This window comes from Haemaphysalis longicornis, unplaced genomic scaffold (assembly GCF_048455015.1).
Source record: "Haemaphysalis longicornis isolate Haplotype H1 unplaced genomic scaffold, Haemaphysalis longicornis Haplotype H1 scaffold_5, whole genome shotgun sequence".
Classification (NCBI taxonomy): Eukaryota; Metazoa; Arthropoda; class Arachnida; order Ixodida; family Ixodidae; genus Haemaphysalis; species Haemaphysalis longicornis.
In genome coordinates, this window is record NW_027526385.1 from 26,484,223 (window position 1) to 26,508,328 (window position 24,106).

Consider the following 24,106-nt stretch of genomic DNA (forward strand, 5'->3'; position numbering starts at 1 on the left):
CTTCCGGGCAAAAGGAAGAGCAGTACAGGACGAAATTTTGTATGCCCGCACAGCCCATCCGCACTGAATCACGACGTTTGTGTCAGTGTCCGTAGCAGTGCCTCTAAGCGTAGAACCATTACCCTCAGGGCCTCAGCTCTGCTTAGTCCTTCACAAGAACCACCGCACAGCTTACGGTTTAGCTCTCACCGCCATGCGTAAAACTCCCGTACAAACGATTTTCATCACTTTCCGTCGCCCTACTCTATTTGTTGTAAAAAGTGCGAGGAGCCGTGACGGAGGCATTCCTGAGGAGTGGTCCAAGGTAATACTGCCGCTCGGTACCTGCCCCCAGTGACGCGAGGGTAACACTTATCTGCGAACTTCCTATTCGTGGGTATACCTGTCAGCATAGCAAACATAGCGGAGTTTTCTTGTTTGTGTGTGTGTGGGGGGGGGGGGGGTGGCGTCTAATCAATAGTAAACGCGGACAACAAGTGTGACGGACAAATAACGTGGGAAAGCGGTAACAGACAGTCCAGCATAGACTATAGAGTAGTCTCCGGGACAGTATACGAACGGTTGCGGGAAATGTGGATAGAGGAAAAAGCAACGGACAGCTTAGGAAGCGACCACAAGCGACCACCTTTCACTTTGGAGGCGCAACCCGAACAAATTTAGTAGTAGGTACGACCGGAGGAACTAATTTGAACAATGAGCAGTTAAAGATCATCGCTGGTAGGGTAGATGATGAAATCAATAAATACCCAGACAAAATCGGGATTAGGACGAAATGATTGCGTTCATAAAGGGTAAGATGAATGAAGTAAAGCAACGAAACCGATGGAAAGGTAAGAGAAAGCCGAGACGCAGGTGGAATAAGGAAAGGAAAGAGGCCATTGACCAGCGAAAAAGCGTCGGGAGACCATGGAGGCCAAAAGAACTGATATGGAACCGGAGGTGGTGAAGAAAAATGTGATATCTAGCGGGGCAAAAACTAGAAGCGCAGAAAATGGTGCACGCAAAGATCAAGCAGAAATACGAACAATGGATGGCAGAAATGCGGAAGAAGGACAAAAAGCGCATCCAAGAAGATATGGAACCATGTAAAATTACGAAGCTCGAAACACGATATCCATCAAAAATTCTTGATTGGTGAGGGGGAGAAACATTTAGGAGGAGAGGGCGCGTTGGCGCATATTCATCGAGATTTCAGTGAGAAGTTTAGGGCAATAAGGGTAGGGAAGCCTGCGCCAATAACAACAGCGCCACAGAAGACTGCGGAAGGGAAACAAGTTTGAGCAACTTTGATTTGAAAAAAGCAGAGCAAAATGCTTCCCCCCAGACAGCAGTGGGCCCGGACGGAATACCAATGCAACTGCTAAACCTGCTTGGACGTAAAAGTAAGGCATCGTTTATGAGTGCAATAGATAAGGTGATACAAACCAAAAAAATACCGCAAAACCGGCTAGAAAGTAGGATGAATTTAACATATAGAGGCAGAGACAACAAAGCCAGTATTGATTCATACAGACCACTCACAGCACCGTGAGTGGTGTATAGATTCGTAATGCAGGCGATAAAATCAGAACTTCAAACATGGATGGAAGAAACTGAAATCCTTGGGGAACTGTAGAATAGATTTAGACAAGAGAGGTGATTGAATGATAATTTGTTCATGATGCATTGAAATTGCGAACGCGCAGAATAGACCATTATGAATTACGTTCTTGGACATTAAAGGGGCATATGACAACGTAAACAGAGAACTGCTGTGGATAATGCTGAAACTCCAGAGATTAGATGACGAGTTAATACACTTCCTTATAGCAATCTATAAAGACAATAGAGTGCAGCTTACATGGGAAGGACAGAAATGCGCCCAGCAGGTCAACACTCATAGGGGACCCGCCGTGGTGGCTCAGTGGCTAACGCGTTGTGCTGCTACACACGAGGACGCGGGTTCGATTCCATGCCAAGGACAAATTCCAAGCACAAATAGAACGTTCCCGCCCGATACATGACAGAACGCTCGCTGAAGCGGAGCTCACCTTGACAGTGGCGCTAGATTTACCTCTAGTATACACCATTGCTGTGACACTATATGCTGCGCGCCACCAGCTTGTTACGGGAAAGGGTGACGTCGGCAGACGTATCAGGGCAGAGGGCCAATAAGGGTACCCCGTATCTGTGAAACGGCTCATCGGGACGCGCGCAGGCAGGCGGACGGAGATCGTGCGACTTGCAAGTTGATGCTAGGGGTGCCGGGGGGGTCGAGGGGGGGGGGGGGGGGGTTAGGGGTTTCAAGCTTTTTTAGAAAAGTCCTGTGGTGGTGGGCAATCGGCGGCACGACCAGCCTCGCCTCTGGCATTATCGTCCGTCGACGTGAACCTCAAAACCATCCTGATTCCGCACCGCGGGCATCGACAGCTTAAGCGACCTAATCTGCGAATCCGCCTCGTCTTTAGCGATACCAGCCGCATTTCGAATTTGTCTTAAGGATACCCACGCCGAGGCTTAGCATGTCGGCCATGCTTAGGGTTACCGTCGGAGGTGTTGGTTAGCAGTACGCAGGCCCCGCAGGCAGTGCGCAGTAGTCAGTGGTTAGTATTTGGTGGTGAGCTTTCCTTGAAGATAATCTTTTTTGTCCCCCCATGTGTGTTTGCGTCTTTTTTCCCTTTTGTGTGCAAAGCCGTGCGTTAGCCGCCTCGCGCACACATGCTGCTTTTGTGTCGCGTCAAACGTTTAGTGGGTGCGCGCCCGAACGCCTATGTCCGTGTAGAGGTTTCCTTTTTTTTCTGCTGGTGTTGTTCACCCCTTCGAAGCCTCATGTTTCATGCTTTTCTATTTAATTTCTTTTCTATAACGAGCTAATCTACGTCCAGTGATTTCGGCGCACGTGCACACAGTAAGGCCGACCACTATGCTAAAGTAATAACGATGGTCAAGCCTCTTGTTGGAACAAGCTAGGAAGCGCTCGTGACACAGGCCTCCATTCAGAAAAACGGACAGACAGACCGACCATACTTTACATTTTCAAGTAGCCCGAGCAAGACTGCTGTCTTTAAAACTTTTCTGGACTACGCTTTCCAGTCATTCATGTATTTTACAGGGAGGCTGTCGGTGAGTAGGGTCCAGCTGATAGCCTCCGGCGGGATACCAAGCTTAGACCACAGTTTTCAGCGTAGGAAAACGCAAAAAATGTTGTTGATGCCTCTTTCATAGGAATCGGTAAACACGAAAGTGAAATTTGCCTTCCCTGGAGTATTTAAATGTTTATTGTGCATCCATATGAAATTGCACGTTGTTATTAATATTGCGTCGGTATGGCACCGTAAGACGCATGAACGTTAGACACTGGATTGCACGCGCCGGAACATTGCGTAAATCCGACTGAAACCACAGTCTCTTGAAAAGCGTGCGAACGAAACGGAACCGAAACCGAAAACAGTAGGGACGGAGGGTGCCTTCATTCACCCGCATCCCCTGTACTCGAATACGCTGACATCGAGTCGCCAACTGTCGACCCTCATTAGCGTCATGATGACTACTTCGCTTCGCCTCTCCTAGACGGCAGCATTACCTGAATTATTAGGTATTGCTAATATATAGGGCACATTCATAAACCTACTTGCGCTTAAATTTCTAGAGCAGTGGGCAAAGCGCTGTGTACTTCCCGTTGCGGCCAAGATCTCTGGTTCTATTCCCGGCTGCGGTGGCCGCTTTCCTGATGAAGGCGAACAGCAAAAAGGCCCGTGTGTATAAGATTTCGGTCCACGTTAAAGATCCCAAGTGGTAACAATTATTCCGGAGCCATCCACTACGGCACGCCTCATCGCCTGCTTTGCGTCGGCACGTTAAACCCTACAATCAACCAATCTCCTTGAGAAAGTCGGTGGTTATTGCGTCGTCGCCTGCAGCTTTCCCTCTTTTCGTGCCCTTAAGACCCTTTTCTACTTTTTCTGTGGGTTTTGGCGGAACAAATAAGCTTAGCGGAACACAAACTAAGCTTGTAGGCTATAGTTTGCTCTTGCCCAACGTCAATACTATATAGCCTGGTGCAGACTCATTCCGCTAGTTTTACTATCTCATACATATTTCGCCGCAAGTTACCCTATTCATCTCTCAGTGCGTACAGTCTGTCCCTGCAAACAGCCAGCCTCCTTCTAATTGCATGAAAGCCTCCTCCTTTTTCAACGTTTCCTCGATGAGCGCCATGTTGCGCGCAGAAGTGTCATTTGTTTTACATCTTTTTATGAATTTTGACAGCCAGGCTAATTCTATATAGTTCACTAGTACGGATTCTTGGGCAAGTTGGTGCGACGATCTTGATGAATTCATAGCGCAAAAAGGACGACGACAGACAGAGAACACACAACACAGCGCTAACTTCAAACTTCCAAAGGTTTAGTTGGAAGTTAGCGCTGTGTTGTGTGTTCTCTCTCTGTCCTCGTCCTTTTTGCGCTATGAATTCATCAAGATAATTCTATATAATCCACCGCACTCCCCAATTTTATGTTCTTAAGCTTCGCAAGAAGCTCCTTTGTTTGCTGAGTTAGATTTCCAGTTGGCTTTCTACATGGTGCTTCTCCAATACCCGATACTGACACTGTATTACTGCTGTTGGTTGTCATCCAGAGTTCCACACTACGCTTGTTCTTACATGTAAACGCGCAAATGTGTTCTGAAATGTTATTTTTAATAATTCGTGCGTTTTGTCAATCTGAGCAATCAATATTTCAATCAAAACCCATAAGGGGCTGAAAGGGGTGCTTGTTGAGCCCAATACTGTTTATGCTTTACATGGCAGAGTTAGAAAAGAAACTGGAAGAAAGTCAAGCATGGCTCAACCTAATGCATATGCTGCATGGCGAAGTGGTACAACAGCGAATTCCGGGAATGTTATGCGCAGACGATATTGCTCTTTTATCTGATAACCACACCAATATACAACGGCTCATAAATATTTGCGGCCAGGAAGCCACTGACCTCGGGTTAAATTTTAGCGCACAAAAACCGGGAATAATGGTTTTCAATGACACTACCACTGACGCAGTGTCTGTCCAGCATGGTGAATTACCCAGAGTGAAGGAATATAAATATTTGGGAGTGTGAATAAAGGAAGGGGATAACTACTTAAGAACTCATGAGGGGCAACATAAGGGTAAAGAAAAGCGAACGCAGCTATAATGAATTACAGAGCTCTGTGCGAATATAACAAATACGTAGTAGTGAGAGGAATGTGGAAAGGAGTAAATATTCCGGGTCTCACATTTCCGAATGTTGTACTCCGCTTAAAATCATACGTTCTATCAGGCCTTGAACTCAACCAGATAACAGTAGTCTACTTGACCTTAGGCGCGCATAGAAAAACAACCAACCAAGCCGTGCAAGGAGGTATTGCCGCGAACTATGCATTGGGTTTGTTTTTTATGTTTTGTTTTTACTGCCCGGCCGCGCCCGGCTGTGTTATCTTTGTCCCAAGCGAAGCGCGCGTTCCATTTTTTATTTTTATGCCGCACGGGTTATCTCATTCTGATACGGATAGCGTTTAGCGCTAAATTCACTAGCCTCGGATAATCTTCTTTGATCTACAATGTTCTAGATGTAAATCGACGGTTCAAGAAACACTCGCGCCGAAAGATAAAAGCCTGCAGAGCACACGCAGCGGTATCCGAATCGCCGGCGCTCGCCCGCACACGTCACTTTGTTGACTGCTGCTTCGCCTCCTGTGTATTCTTTGAGTTGTCAGGGGAGCACAAGTTCGCAACAATAAACGTGCTTTCCTTCAAGACAACTGCGTCGTCTTAGGCTTCGTGACATCTAGTAGAGGTGCTGGGTACGCACCCTTAATGCTCCGTACGATCTCTGGAAGCCGCCAAGCCAGTCCAACTAGAGCCAGCCGCCGTCTGCAAGGTTTAATGCCCGAGTTCGGTCTTCTGCCAGAAGGGCCCAAGAGAACGAACGCTGCAACCGATACTATGGAACAACAAGCCACTCCTCCCATCGTCCTGGAGCAGCCCCGGCAACCGCCATCGTTCCGGGGAGCCCCCGCCGAAGACCCCGAAGAAAGGTTGGAGAAGCTGGAGCGCGTCTGCATCTTCAACACGTGGGACGATGAAGAAACTTTGCGGCATATCTTCTTTCACTTAGAAGATGCAGCTCGAACTTGGTTCGAGAACCATGAGAGCTCTTTGACCGACTGGACTCAACTGAAAACCGTGTTCCTTAAGGCCTTCACTACCGTGGTGAGAAAAGAGCGAGCTGCGTTTGTGCTTGAAACTCGAACGCAGCACCCCAACGAAGGATTCGTGATCTTTGTTGAATAAATGAATCGAGTTTTTCGCCGTGCGGACCCGGAAATGACGGAAGAAAATAAACTGAGGTTTCTTGTGCGAGGAGTAAAGCGAGAACTTTCTGCTTGTGCCTTGTCCGCAACTCCCCTAAAACGGTGACAGAATTCGCGTCTGAAGCAGCCGCGATGGGGAAAAGGCTAGAAATTCGAACGAGGCAGTACGAACGCCCTCTCAACGTGCTGTTCTCGGAGACCATGGGTGTCGCAACTGAAAGCTCCGATACATTGCGCGAGACCATCCGAGCAGTGGTCAGGGAGGAGCTTCAGAAGCTTTTTCTAACAACGCCGCAATCTCAAGTGGCTTCCCTGACTAACGTCATCCGAGAAGAGGTTCAACAGGCGCTGGGGATTCATACGCCATCCGAAGCACCCCGAGAGCCACAAGCGATGACGTACTCCGCAGCTGTTCATCAACACCACCTTGCTCCAACCCCTCGTCAAGAGGCCCAGCCATACCACCGTCCACTGCCGCCAGCCCGACCCTCTGTAGACCAATACCAGACGCCGAGGAAGACGGACGTCTGGCGAACCCCCATAATCGTCCGCTGTGCTAACACTGCGGATAGGCCAACCACATCTACCGTCACTGCTCCTACAAGAGGCTCGGTTTGCGAGGGTTCTCCGTCGACGCACCCCGCCCCCGACCCGGACAGCGCCCAATGGAGATCGAAGAATACCTGTCCAACACCAGCCGTGGACCAGCCCGTTCCGACCGATCGCCGTCGCCATTCCCATACCAGTCGCCGAAACGCCGTAGCAAAGCTGATTTCGCACGTGGAAGGTCCCCCAGCCCACGCGGGGGAAACTAAAAGCAGCAACGTCTGGAGGTAAAGTTCCACGACCGCGGAAAAATGAAAACCCTCCAACGACGCAACAACTCGCGGAAGACGATGATTCCCGACATGCCTTCAGCCCGACTACCCAATCTAACCTGGACGTGACTACTTAACACAATGAAAACCACACGGGGCGACGCGTACCCTGCATGACCGAACCTGCCGCTGAGAAGACGACGACCACGACGCACAGTGCCCAACCGTCAAAACGCACAAGCCGAGATACGACGCCACGACGCACACGGAACTCGAAGAAGGCAGCGTCCGACGTTCAGCTGTCCATCGACGGCTTTGAAGTAGTCGCCCTAATAGACACGGGCGCCGACTAGTCAGTCGTGAGCGGACCATTTGCGTCTAAGCTGAAGAAAGTTATGACCAGATGGGGCGGTCTGCACATTCGCACAGCACGAGGCCACCTCGTGACGCCAAGTGGAACGTGCACATCGCGTATCACTATAGACGGCACAACCTACCCTGCGGCGTTCGTCATTTTGCCTAACTGCTCCCGCGACGTAATTCTTAGAATGGAGTTTTTGACGGACAACGGTGCAATAATTGATCTACAGGCCAAGTCCATACCTTTTACCCCCAGTCACTCGATGACGCCGGAACGAACCCCGAACACCGTGCTGCGCTTTAAAAACGCCGATGATCATGTCACCCTGCCACTCCGCGCAAGCTTGATGATCACCGTCTATTGTGAAGATGCTGTTCCTGACGTCGACGCTATCGTAGAGAGTGCTCCTCGACCATGATGTCTTTGTCGCAAGAGGCATTGCGCACTTTAGGCAACGCCAATCCTTAGTTTTGGTCACTAATTTCACCAAGGAATACCAGAATATAAACAGGGGCGCTGCAATTGCGTTCCTAGAAGAAACGCAAGAAGCAACTGACGTTATCGTGGTTGCCGACTTTGAACGCACACCCTAAGATACCTTCACGCTTCCGAATCACTTCGACGTGAATCCGGCGTTACCGCAAGAAGAACGGAAGAAATAATTTGATTTGCTGCGCCTCTACAGAGTGTTTCTCGTCGAACTCAAAACTACGTCAGACACCTCTAGCGAACCACCCAATAATAACTGCAGATGGAGCCCGACCTACCCGACAGTCACCGTACCGCGTCCCGTACACGAGCGGGAAGCCATCCGGACTCAAGTCGATGGCATGCTCAGCGAGGACATTATACAGCCATCGAAAAGCCCCTGCGGTGCGCCAGTCATACTAGTGAAGAAAAAAGACGGCACATTAAGGTTTTGCATTGACTACCGGCGACTAAACCAAATCACCAAAAAGGACGTGTACCCCGTCCCCCGAATCGACGACGCCCTCGACTACCTCTTCCGTGCCAAGTACTTCTCATGGATGGATCTGAAGTCTGGCTACTGGCAAATTGAAGTGGACGAGAGAGACCGAGGAAAGACTGCATTTGTAACCCCGGACGGCCTATACGAGTCCAAGGTGATACCTTTTTGGCTGTACATGGCACCAGCCACGTTTCAAAGAGCCATAGACACTGTGCTAGCTGGCCTGAAGTGGCACACCTGCCTCGCACACCTCGACGAAGTTGTGGTATTCGCCCGAACTTTCGACGAACACCTTGCAAGGTTGGAGTCGGTACTCGAGGCCATCCCAGTCGAAAAAGAAGACAGAAAAAATTTCTGTAGTTTTGTCGTATTTTCGCGTGTCGTACTGTCGTCTTGTCGTAGTCTTGCCGTGTCGGGATTGTGGTGTTCTGTCGTGATTCGTATTCCTGTCTTGATTTTGATGTTCCGTCGTGCCGAATTCGTGCCTTGTCGTGATCCTGATGTTCCATCGGTAGTTGTACATATTTTGATTGTTATTGCCCATTGTGAAGAATAGCGTAAATGGCAGTTCTGCTGTAACTACAGGCATGCTTGTCGTTGCGAAAATTGACCTTTGTCGTTACGACAGAAATTTGTGTCGTAACAACAGATGGGTCTGTCGTAACAACAGGACTTCTGTTGTCACAACAAAGTTTTCTGTCGTACGACAGGAATTCCTGTTAGGTTTTTGCGGTATTCCTGTTGTGATTTTAGACTGGGATTCGTACATCGGGCTTAAAGCTGAAGCCTGAAAAGTGCCGTTTTGCGCACTAGTAACTCACGTTTTTGGGCCACGTCGTAAACGCCGCAGGCGTCCTGCCTGACCCGGCAAAAGCTTCAGCCATAGCCAACTTCCCAAGACCCAAAGACAAGAAGGGCGTGCGAAGATTTCTCGGACTGTGTACATACTACAGGTGCTTCGTCGCAAACTTCGCACGCATTGCAGAGCCACTCACCCGCTTGACGAAAGATAGCACCCCTTTCAGCTGGGAAAACACACAAGAAAAAACATTCTGCGAGCTGCAACAACGGCTGCAGAACTCGCCCATGCGCGCTCATTTCGACGAAAACGCCGAAACGGAAATGCACACGGACGCCAGTAATGTAGGCTTGGGTGCCGTCCTCGCCTAAAAGCAAAGAGGTGGCTAAAACATTATAGCCTATGCAAGCCGTGGTCTGTCGAGGGAGGAAAAAAACTACTCTGGCTCTGAGAAAGAGTGCCTTGCAATTCTATGGGCGATTTCAAAATTTCGCCCATACGGGTATAATATACCATTCAAGGTTGTCAGGGCCACCATGCGCTGTGTTGGCTCGTAAATTTGAAGGACCCCTTTGGGCGTCTTCGGCGGTAGAGCTTGCACCTGCAAGAGTTCGACGTTACAATCGTCTATAAATCCGGCAGGAAACACTCCGACACCGACTGCCTGTCCCGCGCCCCCATCGACCCACCACCACAGGACTCCGATGACGACAGCGCGTTCTTCGCAGTCGTGACTGACAGTGACCTGGCCGCCCAGCAGCGTGCCCAGCAGCATGATCAACGACGTCCAAGGATGCAACGTTGCCGTGCCCAGCGCCTTCAAACGCCACTTACCTGCATTCAGCCTGAAAAACGCCGTCCTCGTGAAGAAGAACTTCAGCCCCGGAACGAGAACGACTTATCTTTTTGTCATCCCGGCAGATCTTGACAAAATTCGGGAAGCGTGCCACAAAAACCCGTCTTCCGGACACCTCGGCACAGCTCGCACAATTGGAAAAATCAAGGCGAAGTACTACTGGCCCTGCTTTACATCCGACGTCACCCACTACGTCCGGAGCTGCCATGACTGCCAGCGACCAAAAACGCCGCCTACGAGACCCGCCAGACTTCTGCAGCAGATCGCTGTCCCATCGACGCCCTTCCAGCAGATTGGAATAGACCTTCTGGGACCATTTCCTACGCCACGATCACAGAACAAGTGGACTGTCGTAGCAACAGACTACATGACGCTCTACGCACAGACCGCCGCTCTTCCGAGGGGGACTGCAAAGAAGTCGCGAAGTTCTTCATAAACCAAGTGGTCCTGCGACACGGCGCCCCTGAAGTTCTAATCACAGACAGCGGAACGGCATTTACTGCGGAGCTGATGCAAGGAATCTTACACTACAGCAACAGGGATCACCGAAGAATTTGCGGCGTATCACTCCCAAACGAACGGACTAACGGAACCTTTGAACAAGACGATTGTGGATATGCGGTCTATGTACGTCGACGTTGAACATAAGACCTGGGGAGAAGTGCTCCCGTATGTCACGTTTGCGTGCAACACGGCTATCAAAGATACTACGCAGATGACACCGTTCGAGCTTGTCTACGGAAGACGGCCGACAACGATGCTTGACGCCATGCTTCCGCACGTAGAAGACGACGAACTAAACGCCGACGTCCAAGGATACCTTCTGCGTGCGGAGGAGAACCCCCAGCTCGCTCGAGTTTGTACAACGGACCAGCAACTGGTGGATGCCGGCTGCAACTACCTCGGATGCCGAGATGCCGAGTATGACCCAGGGGATCGTGTGTGAGTTTGGACTCCCATCCGGCGACGTGGTCTCAGTGAGAAGCTTCTGCGACGGTATTTTGGACCCTACCGGATTCTACGACGTGTGGACCAACTTACCTACGAAGTGATCCCCGTTGGTGATTCTGGCACATCACGAAGACGCACGCGACCCGAAGTCATCCACGTGGTTCGCCTGAAACCTTACTGGGCAAGATGGCAAAGTTTTAAGCTGTTTGTTCGGACTGCCCTTTTATTTTAGCCTCGGGTCGATACACTCTTGGAGGGGGAGTAATGCCGCGAACTAGGCATTGTGTTTGTTTGTTTATGTTTTGATGTTTTGTTTTTCCTGCCCGGCCGCGCCCGGCTTTGTTATCTGTCCAAAGCGAAGCGCGTGTTCCATTTTAGATGCCGAGGATCTCATGCTCGGTGCTGTGTCCCTCCCCCCTTTTTCGCCGTCCGCGCTCTAGTGCACATGCGTGCCTCTTCAGTCCCGACAGCGTTTGGGCTGACGTAAACGCAGTCCACTATAAAAAGAAATAGTTGGGCGGTGCCCGGTTTCAATCCCCCGACTCTCTGGCCGCAACGGGAGGTATGTGGCGCGCTTCCCACTGCGCTACAAACCAAGACGGGAGCATGTGCTACGAACGCTCCTTATGTCCTTCACTTCTTCAAAACTACGTCAAGAAGCTACTGATACAAGGAAGGCACGCGAAGCTGAACGTCAACGTAAACGACGAACTGAAAACTAATGGGAGCTTCAGTCGACCTCATGGCTGCTTCGCATACTACTCAGGGTTCCCCTACGGGAAGATGGTGTAATTTGTTTATTTAAATGCCGCACGGGTTATCTCATTGTGATACGGAGAGCGTTTAGCGCTAACTTCACTAGCCTCAAATGATCTTCTTTGATCTACAATGTTCTAGATGTAAATAAACGGTTCGAGAAACACTCGCACCGAAAGATAAAAGCCTGAAACAGACGCCGCGGTACCGGAATTGCCGACGCTCGCCCGCACACGTCACTTTGTTGACTGCTGCTTCGCCGCCTGTGTATTTTTTGAGTTGTCAGGGGAGCACACGTTCGCTCCAATAAACGTGTTTTCCTTCAAGAGAACTGTGTCGTCTTTGGCTTCGTGACAATATGGGCTGGGCGTCGTTTGAAGTTCGAGAAGAGCGAAGTAAAATATCTTTTGAGAGTGGGTTGAGAGCAATGGATCAACGTATGTGGGCCGCTAAGCTTTTTTGGTACCTACACTTCAAAGCGCGGACATATAGTGGTGAAGGAAGACTAGAACGCTAACGATGAAATACGGAAAGAACAACGGAGAATCCAAAACAGCCAAGGTAACCAAAAAAGAGGCAAGGCAGATAAAAACAAATGAATGGAGAGTGGAGAGAAAAAATGGAAGCTTAAACGTCGTTAGAGATGTACAGGGATGAGAAATGGGACATCAGAAGTGAAAATTTCCACGATAATGCCCATGGCAGTGCTTTGCTTTTTGAGGATATACCAGGTTGCTTGCTATCTTAGAGGTTTGTGGGGAAGTATTCACAAAATGATGGGGTCTGCGCTGTCTGCGGAAAAGAAACAGAAATATATGCGGCAGATAGTGTTAAAATGCAAGGGTATCCATCCAAATCTACATCAGGGTAATATTCGCCTTCCAGAAGTCCCAAGATTTAAGGGTAGCACAGAGGAAGTTCTCTTCAAGGCTGTCGATGGGACGAAAAGAAGATCAGAATGCTGGTGGCCGAAAAGTAGAGAGGGAAATATGGCCTAGGACAGTTACCACCTGTAAAGGAAAAAAAAGTATTTTGTGCCTATTACGTTTTTTGTTCCAGCTGCAAGCGGAGCTAGTATTAAACCAAGAGTGAGAATATAGGCAGATTAGTCCTTTTTGGTAAGATTACACATCATCACCCCGATACAAAGGGGAAGCTAATAGTACTCATCATCATCATAATCATGATCATCGAGTGTGACCACCGAAGGCGAAAGCGTATTCATACCCCTCACTATACCATTTCAAAAGTTGATTGATTGATTGATTGTAAGGTTTAACGCGCCGACGCAACGCAGGCGATGAGGCGCGCCGTAGTGGAGGGCTCCGGATTAATTTTGACAACCTGGGGATCTTTAACGTGCGCCGAAATCTCGTACACATGGGCATTTTTGCTTTTCGCCTCCATCAGAAAAGCGTCCGCCTCAGCCGGGAATCGAACCCGCGACCTCGTGCTCAGCAGTGCAATGCCTTAGCCACTGAGCCACCACGGCGGGTCATTTCAAAAGTACTAGTCCTTTTGGGATTCTAAAACGGAAAGAAATTAGCTCACCTTGCAATGGTGGTGCAAGGCTGCAAAACAGCATATCTGGGGTCGAGTTATCTTGTTTCCACTTGGATCCACTGTCAGCGCGGGGAACACACTGGAGCAGCCGTGTAAAATCCGGTTAAACTTTGCCTCACTCCTCAGCACTTATCCTAGCTTAGCAAGAACATCGCAAAGCCTAGCAGACGTAGTGAAACGTAGCAACACAGGAAGAAACTAGGTCAACCGCCAGTTCCGTTGTTCTTTGTTTGAAACTGAACACCATTTCACACCGTTTCAACACCCTACAAAAAGCCACGTGTGTTGCAGTCGGTCAACACTCTTTTCGCCACAACAATAGTGTTCTAAATTTTCAAGGTTACAGTTGATATTTCCCGTGCCAAAGGTAAACTTGGGGCATGGGACGCACGGTATATGGAAACGAGCGATCACTGCAGAAGAAAAATGTTTTTTTTTTTTTTGCTTTTGAACGTTTCTTATGAGTAGACGAGGGTATGAGGGGATGTCGTGTTCTTTACAGTGCAATTATACATGCACGCATGGCCTGATGCAATGAACAGCTGAAGACCTCTTCCACACCCTTTCAACACCCTATAAAAAACCAAGGGTGTCGAAGTTAATCAACACCCTTTTTTTCACACAAAAAGGGTGTAGAGCTAGGAAAAGGTTCTTGAGATTCAAGAAAAAGGGTGTACGGGCTTCCAGCACCCTTTCTTCACGTATGAAACTTTGCCATACATCACTTCCCACATTTCTTTCCCGATTACTATGAAATCTAAACTATAGGGCGAATATACTGATGATAGGATACGGATAAAATCTATTTCCAAAGGTTTCATGCTGCCTTGAAACGCTTGCATTCCACATTTGCGAAGAAGCATGAAATTTACGCCCGCACATTTGACTTTGCCTATACATCCCGCATAACATGGCCGCCAAACCCTTGGAGTTGAAACCCGGTGCCCACACAGCACTCCATAAAGCGCCCGAATTACATTTTTAGTATTCATATGGGCATATTTCCCGAGGGCTGCGATTAACATACACAACTGTCAATAGCGCGGACATCAATGTTAACTTGGCTGACATTCCGTGCATATATGTTTCGTGAAGCACAATTTTTTTTACAGGAAACGAAAATTTCGCGTGATTGGTATAGCTGTCTCATTAGGTAGAAAATGGACATTGACAAATTTTTCTTGAAAGTGTAAAATTCGAGTGTAAGTGTTCCTTGCAAGCACCTTCACACGGCCACTATGATTTGAAAACATAAACTCTGCACCTTTTATTTCGCCTAGTACAGCAGAAGAGAAGCACGCTGCACTCTTGAAACTGTGCTAATGAATGGCAGCCTACCATTGTCCCTGAAGAAGTGTATGACAGGAGCATCTTACCGTTACTCACCTACGGGGCAGAAACTTGGAGGCTCACTAGGAGGGTTCAAATTAAATTGAGGACGACTCGGAGAGAAATGGAACGAAGACGATAGGTGTAACATTAAGGGAAAAGAAAAGAGCCGAGCGGGTCAGGGTACAAACGCGTGTTAAGGACATAATAGTAAACATTAAGAACAAATGGACGTGGGCAGGGCATGAAATACCAAGGCACGAGATCCGTTGGTCATTAATACTTTCGTAACCACGTCTATTCCCATCGATAGTATGCTATCAATAAAAATAAATTCAAAGTTTGGCGTTTTCCGAGCGCTTCTGGACCCCTAACGCCATTCAAATGGTAACGGAGGAAGCATTTTATTAGTGTCGCTTTCGAGTTTCGTTTTTCGCCACGAGTTTTTTTAAATGTCCTTCGCCGGCGGGGTACAAGCTCACATAGTTTCAGTTATGGCATCGCCGCCGCTTGCTGATGCTTTGCGAGCACGGCGAATTTCGGCAGATTTCTATGTAACTGATCTTGAATTTGTGCATGATGGTAGCACCACACACACAGAAGACGACTTCGATTCGTCAGACTTTCCTACGGTCAGCGAAAGTGCATGCGTCACGTCGCCCCGGACCATCACCAGGTGTGCGCCCTTGAGTTTTTCTTTTAAATGCAGAGCATTTCAGTAACTCACGATGTCACCCGCGTTGACGTCCGTAGTCGTAGTCCGCACCCCTCCCCCTACAGTATATATAAAAAAAATACTATCCGGCGCCTGGTTTCGATCCCTCGACCCTGCGGGCGGAACGCAATGTACATGGTGCTCTACCCACTGCGCCACAAAGCCGAAACAGAATGCGAGGCTACGAACGCGCCTTATATCCTTGACTCATTCAAACTACGTCAAGAAGCTGCTAATACAACGCATTCACTACCACCAACTCCCCAAACACTGAACGTTAACGCAATACACCCACCCCCTATGCGACGGATTTACTCGAGTCCCCCTCGCGGGGAGATGGGCCCAATTTTTCTTCTCCGGTCGCTCTATCGCGGGCGGGCGCTGTTGTGAACAGATCCGGCCCGATCCGGCCCGGTTCTAAAGGCCACAGCTCTTAACTGCAGCGTGTCGACGACGTTTGGGCGAGACCGTTTGGCGCCGGCTGCTCAGAGAGCCGAGTTTTCTCCACGAAGATGCCCGTTGTTGACCTTGGCATGAGGCTCCGGAGCAGCGCGTGGCTGCTTGTTGCTATTTTGGTATGTAAATAACTTTTGTTCATACAACTTTCATATTTGCAGAATTATTCTATAACCGTTTTATGGTCAAACTGTGTATTTCAAATTGTTTTTATGTCTACCGCGGGTGCGATCTAGTATTGCGGTTATCATCCTTTTTTTGTGTTTGTTACTTTTGTTTCACAATATTTTTAAAAATTTCTAATGCGTCCACGTTTGAAATTATTACTGTTGGAAAGTCCCATTCTTCCTCTATGATATAACCTACACTTTAGCATCAATCAGATAGAGCATCCGCCTCACGTGCAGAAAGACCGTGGTTCGAATCCCGGTGCCGGACTATTCCCACCGGAAAAAAACCCATCGCATTCATGGAATTGCATATTGGGGCTTGGGGTGCGGCCTGACCCCGGCGACCATTGCCGGTAACGCACTCCCTCACCAGAGCAGGATTGGCCACCCTGGTGTGGTACCGGCCACAACCTCCCATGAAAACGCCAATTAACCCACGGCCCTCAGTCTCCAGTGGCTGCGAAGCAACTGACCACGCACGCGGTCAGACCTGTGACGCAGCAGAGGGTGCTAAGAATACCTTGACCTGGACAGGCCGCCATTGGAATCTGAACCTGGCAACGTTTAGCACGAGAGCCTTATGTAGTGAAGGGAGTCTAGACGTGTTGTTCGAGGAATTAAAGGGCATTAAATGGGATGTCATAGGGCTTAGTGAGATTAGGAGGACAGGTGAAGGCTTTACGCTGCTGAAAAATGGACACGTCCTATGTTACCCTGGTCTAGTGGACAGAAGAGAACTGGGAGTGGGATTTCTAGTCAATAAAAGCATAGCTCGCCACATAGAAGAATACTATAGCATTAACGAAAGAGCAGGAGATCTTGTAATTAGGCTCAATTAAAAGGTACAAGCTCAAGGTGGTACAGGGCTATGCCCCCACATCCAGCCACGACGACCAAGTAGTGGAACGCTTCTATGAAGATGTGGAATCGGCAATGGCTAAAGTAAAAACACAGTATACCATAGTTATGGGGGGCTTCAATGCTAAAGTAGGCAGGAATCAGGCTGGAGACAAGGCAGTTGGAAACTATGGTCTGGGCTGTACAATTAGCAGGGGAACCTACTAGTTGGGTTTGCAGAACGGAATGACTTTCGCATATTGAATACTTTCTTCTGTAAACGGGAGAGCCGGAAGTGGACGGGGGGGAGCCCAAATGGGGACCATAAAAATGAAATAGACTTCATATTATGTGATAACCCTGGTGTCGTGAAGGATGTGGAAGTTCTCGAAAGGGTAAGGTGTAGTGACGGCCGTATGGTAAGATCTCGAATTAGGCTAGATTTGAGGATGGACCGTAACAAGATAGTATGAAAGAAGCCGAATAATGAGCTAACAGTAAGGCGTAAAGTAGAAGAATTCATGATCGCGCTGCAGAACCAATATTCAGCTCTTACCGAGGAAGCCGAGCTTACGACAGAGGAAGCCAGCGACAACCTTACATGCATTATCACGAAGAGTGCAGTAGAAGTCGGTGGCATGATGGCTAGACAGGATACTGGTAAACGTTTCCAGGAGACGAAAGATCGAATTAGGAAACGGCAAACCATGACAATCTCAACCCCAGCTGACAGAATAAAACTAGCGGAGCTTTCAAAGGTAATCGATAAGCGTAAGACATCTTACATACGGAAGTATAATATGGAGAGGATCGAATACGCTGTAAAGAACGGAAGTAGCCTAAAAGCCGTGAAGATGCGTCTTGGCTTGGGGAAAAATCAGGTGTATGCACTTAAAGATAAGGAAGACAATGTCATTACAAATAGGGATAAAATAGTCACAGTGGCCTAGGAGTTTTATAGGAATATGTACAGTAGCCGGGACATCCTTGATAATGCCGAATGAGAAAGTAGTTCAGAGGAGATAGACATCCAACCTGTAACGACCGAAAAAGTAAGGAAGTCTTTCAAAGAAATGAAATGGGGCAAAGCACCTGGTGAGGATCAGATAACAGCAGACCTCTTGAACGATGGCGGAGAAATTGTACTTGAAAAACTTGCAAACCTGTATACGCAATGCCTAATGACCGCAAGTGTACCGGAATCTTGGTAGAACGCGAATATCATCCCAATTCCCAAGAAAGGTGGCATGAAGGACATGAGAAATTACAGGCCGATGAGCTTACTGCCAGTCATCTACAAGGTACTTACCAAGGTAATCGAAAACAGAATTTCTGCAACCTTAGACTTCAGCCAACCTAAAGAAGAAGCAGGGTTCGGCAAAGGTTATTCAAAAATGGACTATATTCACACGATCAATCAGGTGATAGAGAAGTGCGCTGACTATACTGAACCCCTATATATAGCCTTCATAGATTATGAGAAAACATTTGACTCGGTCGAAACGGTAGCAGTCACTCAGGCATTACGTAACCAGGGCGCAGATGAGCATTATGTAAAAATACTACAGAATACCTACAATGGGTCCACAGCTGCTATCATCCTGCATAAGGAGAGAAGTAAAATACCTATAAGGAAAGGCGTCAAACAAGGAGACACAATCTCTCCAATGGTATTCACAGCATGTTTACAAGAAGTATTCATAACGTTGGATTGGGAACAGGTAGGAGAAAGGGTTAATGGAGAATACCTCAGATTTTCTGATGACGTTGCCTTGCTAAGTAACTCGGAGGACGAATTGCAAAGCATGCTTTCCGCACTAGACGGACAGAGTACAACCATGGGCCTGAAAATTAATATGCAGAAAACTAAAGTAATGATCAATAACCTCGGGACAGCAAAGAAGTTCGGGATAGGGGGCGAGGTAGTGGAAGTGGCAAAAGAATATATCTACTTAGGCCAAATTGTGATCCCGGATCCCAACCATGAGGCAGATATAATTGGAAGGATCCGCATGGGGTGGAGTGCATACGGAAGACATTCTCAGAATAGCAGCCTACCATTGTCCCTGAAGAAGAAAGTGTATGACAGCTGCATCTTACCGGCCCTAACCTACGGGCAGAAATTGGAGGATCATTAAGAGGGTTCAACTTAAATTGAGAACGACTCAGTGGCCAATGGAGCGGAACATGATAGGTGTAACACTAAGGGACAAGAAGAGACCGGAGTGGGTCAGGGAACAAACGCGTGTTAAGGACATACTTGAAGAAATTAAGAAGAAGAAATGGACGTGGGCAGGGCATGTAATGCGAAGGCAAGATAACCGTCGGTCGTTAAGGGTGGCAGAGTGGATGCCCAGAGAAGGCAAGCGTAGCAGGGGGTGGCAGAAAGTTAGATGGGCAGATGAGATCAAGAAGTTTGCAGCGATAAATTGGTCGCAGCTGGCACAGGACCGGGATAATTGGAGAATAATGGGAGAGGCCTTTGCCCTGCAGTGGGCGTAGATAGGTGGGGGATGATGATGATGATGATGATGATGATGATGATGATGATGATGATTTTCTGTGCAAGTAAAAATATTTCCTAGACTACCCAAAAAGAACACATAGGCATTTGTGTTTATATAACTGTATGTAAGTAACGTTTATACTTACAGAGATCATTTTTGCAGAGTTACATTACACGGCCCTGATGTTCAAATAATTATTTTAAAAAAAATTATTATAACCTGTGAAAAGTGGCATTGATGTTTTCATCAGTTGGTTTTTCTTTTTGTTACTTTTTGCTCTGTTCATTTTTATACAATTTTTAATAAATGCGTTGTTTGAAATTATTACTGTGGGAAAGCCAAATTCTTCAGCGATGATTTCAGAACTTACACTTTAGCATCGATCGTTTTGTGTTGCAAGAAAAATTTCCTGGACCACCAAAAAATAACCGGTAGCCACTACTGTTTATATAACTGTATGTATGTAAATAACATTTGTAATTAGAAAGATCATTTTTGCAGTCATATTTTATAATTCCGTTATGTTCAAATTTTATACTTCAAATTTTTTTATTTATACCATGTGCAAAGTGGCATTGATGTATTCTTCATTTTGTTTTTCTTTTTGTTACTTTTTTGGTATTCTTGATTTTGTGATAACATTTGTATTAAATCTGTTGTTTGAAATTATTACCGTTAGAAAGCGCTATTCTTTCTCTGTCATTTCGTATTATACACTTCAGCATCACTCATTGTCTGTTGCAAAAAAAAATTTTTCCAGGAGGGCCCAAGAACAACCGTATGTCCGCGGTCACGAAAGTGAAATGTTAAGGGTAAGAGAGTAGATCCCTAGATTTGGCAAGCCTGGCAGGAGGCGGCAGCAAGTTAGATGGGCAGATGAGATAAACACGTTTGCGGGGATAAATAGGTCACAGTTCGCACAGAACCGGGATATATTGGATAATAATGTGAGAGGCGTTTGCACTGCAGTCGGCGTAGATAGGCTGGTGATGACCACGGCGACACAGTATAAATTTAAACTTGCTGTATGGTTCAATTTTTCTAGCCCTTCTGAAACCATGCTCCCTCTCTCATATACACAATGGGGCGGCAGAATAAATCAGAATAATGCTCCTTTCTACATTTCAAGCAATTCTCCGTACTTATAGACTATTCTTCAAATAAAACTGAGGATATAGTTTTGTTTTGCTTGAGAGGATTTTGGTAGTAAATAGACGATCATATAGGCCAGAAACACATCGTTTGTATTGCTCATGAAATACAATTGTCTTTCACACATCGCCACAACTAGAGCCTCGTGTCGGAGCCTTGGGTCGTTCCTGCCTTCAAGGCTGATACAAGCCCTAGAAACTTCAGTTTGTTCCCAAGATATACACTGCAAGCGACCGCTTGATTTGTGCATTTTTTTGTAGATATATGATTGCTCCGTATACTCTTTTCCTGCGAAAAAATAAATCACACCGGACACGACAGACCTTTTCTGCGAACTTTATTCTGAGCAAGTCAGGCCAAAGTAGGGCAACCCTGAATCCCAGCGCGCTCTGATATTTACGCGACTCGGTGTTTGCAACTTGCAATTTGTTTCCTTAAAACGCGGTCGCTTTAAGCGTGTCATTGCTTTCAAGGTTCTCTTCTATGGACGAATTGTTCCCTGTCAGCATGGCTTGATAAGGAACTGTACCTATTTAGGATTCACCACAGCAGCATTTCGAACCTTAGCAGCAACTCATCACTCTTCACGTAACCTTCCCGTTCTATGTCGCTTGACTCAATTTTAGAGAAATGTATTGGTGTATTACTGCTTTCTGTCGGTTTCCAATAACTGGACCTGTTAGCCTCAGACGACTCTGGCTTCGCGCAAATGTGCCGTTCTTGCCGTGTTTCCGGGTGAATGATGCTGAGCTTCAACTGGTTCCTAAATGGCCAGTCAAGAAAGTCGTCCTGTCTACCCTTGTGCAGTTGAATGGACAAAGCAAGATACAAGCTGTCACCTCTTTTTTTAAAGTGAATTCCCCAAGAGATATGGTACCGCCGTAGGTATACTTTCTCGCTCATTCCCCGAGACCAGCCATCCTTCAGTGCCATTTGTTTGAGTGCTGCATATCCCTTAAGTACCCAATGATGCGTTCCCTGGTCTCTTGAAACCGAAGCCAGTACTGAGGTTACAGAGGTCATCAGGGATTCAATATTTTCACCGTAAATGGCGTTTATCTCAGCTGAGCTACAATCTTGGCCCTGCCCAACCTGTCGTGTTAGTGCCTGTTTCAAATGATTATTGTTGTGGAAAATTTCAATGAGTTTTTCACTCGTAGAGCTCGTCTCCAAGGAAATTTGAGCAAGCTTAGCACCCAGTTCACGTACTTGTTTTTCTATCGTTCTTTCGTGCGCTACTAGGGCTTTCATCTCTGCTTTGTTCTCATTCAAACGATCGTGTGTTTGAGCCGAAAAATTTCCCAACTGTTGTGTTAGTGTTTCCTTAAGCATATTATTGTTGTGGCAAAGTTCTACGAGTCTGTCGCTGTGCGTGGCGATCTCCAAAGACATTTGACCAAGCTTAGTATCCAGTTCGCGTACTCTCTCCTCCATCTTTTTCTCGAATGCCATAAAATGTGTCTGTTCGTTGTTATCTGTCCTCGGTTCCGCTCCAGGCGCAGCATGGTGTACAAGTTCTGTACATCGGGACTTCAGGTGTGCACACATGCCGTGACTCAGCACTGTCGCCGAGCAGGCGGGGCAGCGGGTGAGGTGGTGCTGGCAATCGTGGCGAATGTGCTCGGCGATCTGGGAAGCTGAAAGGATTGCACCGCAGCCGTTGGCTTGATTCCAGCAGTAAACCTACGTGAAGGAAGGAAGAAAGGAAGTCATGAGAAAACAAAAGATACACTGTTTTTTGCACAGGGCACCTTTGTCGCCTTGCGCTTGTAGCCAGATTGGCTACTTGCCTGACATTGCCGCAACACAAAAGCAGAAAATTGATTCTCCGCCAACGGTCACAAAATTTTGCCTGCAGAAATTACACTGCCGACATGTAGGTTATGTAGTGCAATACAGTTAAACATGTGGCGCGTGGAACGTACCTTGGCTTTGTTGGATGAATGTGATACTGGAAAGTTATCGCCGTATAGGACGACCGATGTAAACAAAGTTATGGCCATCTCATTTTATTGTGTGAGCAGGAATCACGAAGCGCATGTATGAACGTATGTGATACGTTCCATTTTGTTGCGACTACAATATGCTGCTTGCACTTCGCTTTTTTGTATTAAAACCTATGAATTCTCCAAAGAAACTTGATAAATACATGACAAAGGGCGAGATAGAAGCATGCAGACTCAGATAGGTAGCTAAATACCCAGTACTTGTACGCACATTGTCGTTCCCTTTGCCGTCCTCACATTCCTGATTGCGGATGCCGGAAAGGTAAGCTTGCCGGATATCTGCCTTCATGGCCTTATACCACCAGAGAGCTGTATTCGTATTGCTTCCGTAGAACACAAAACAAGAACGCTATGCATGTACAAACTTTCAGCGCACGTCAGGTATATCCGGGAGATCCAAATTCATCCGCAGCCTTCCATTGCCGCCAAGTACGACTTTTGTAATAAAAGTAGAAGACTTGCAGGTTGTATGTTTTCTCGAGATATGAAAAACAACAATAAACACCATGTTTAGCAGATTGTTTATGTTGTTAAGCATTTTTGATTTACTATCCTCCTCACGTACCATAACATCATTGGACGGGTGCAGAGCTGTTCGTGATCTGGACTTGCAGTGACAGCAAAAAAGCTGTCATGGGCAAACGTGCACTGGCTGACTGAACAATCACGCAGCCGACAGCTTCGAAAGATGTGCACCAGAGAAACTGAGCGCAAAGACTTCGATGCATGGTGCACTGTCAAGTAGGATTTCAACTCCGCGCATGCGTGGCTTTTCGGACTGTATGGTAGTCATTCCTACTGAATTTTGTACGGTTGCTTATGAGGTTGCGCTGCATATTTATTTAGTTGCGCCTTTTGACACCGCTGTGGGGCCAAGCGAATTTTGGTCCACAACATGCATTACATCACACGTATCATTCTTATTTCCGCAGATATCTTGGGTCTTTGAAGGAGCAAAAAGTATCCAATCCATACCTCGCCCAAACTTTCCCACCCGCCTTTGAAAAATTAGCACCAACCGAACGGCAGATCTCATTCATAACGACGAGCCGGTCCTATCAGCCCCTAAATCCGAATACACCCCTGTGAAGTTCGAACGGTTAGGCCCGCAGCTTACTTCTTGGTAAGCTGCGCGTTGACGATGAAGTTCGCGATAGGGAAATGGCACTGCGGCGTCGCAATGACCAGTTGTACGATAATGTATAGAGGCTATCCATAATGCCATGTACAATAGCCAGCCATACTCTGCATCTAAATTGTGAAAGGCCATGGTAAAGGCAAGGCCAGTGCATACGCAAAGCATTCGGATCGGGCAGACAGATGTCGCTATATATATTTGAGGCTGTGCGCTATGTTGTACGTACTTATTTGTACCCGCTCCCCCTGGAGGCATAGAAATCACCCATGCTGAAATTATTCGCTGTCATTGTGTTCAATAGTTCCAGCAGCGGATCTTCTTGAAATATAATGCGCTAGAAAGAAAATCGAAGAATACCAGGGCAAAATTACAGTTGCGGTAAGACCGAATTCAC

At 47.3% G+C, this 24,106-nt stretch overlaps 1 protein-coding gene across 5 annotated transcripts in view; it reads right to left on the minus strand.

The window, feature by feature from the left end:
- The window catches only part of LOC144137975 (uncharacterized), a 118,580-nt gene that overhangs the window by 42,745 nt on the left and 51,729 nt on the right, over window positions 1–24,106 (minus strand). Inside the window, exon 2 of one of the 5 annotated variants that reach the window (XM_077670011.1) lies at window positions 19,833–22,251. The exons of 3 other annotated variants lie outside the window; for them this stretch is intronic. In XM_077670011.1, the coding sequence (XP_077526137.1) occupies window positions 21,109–22,251 (1,143 nt within the window). In that variant the 3' untranslated portion in view covers window positions 19,833–21,108. Of the gene's footprint in view, window positions 1–19,832; window positions 22,252–24,106 lie in introns of those variants that run through there. One more of the 5 variants, XR_013315787.1, reaches the window with a different exon arrangement.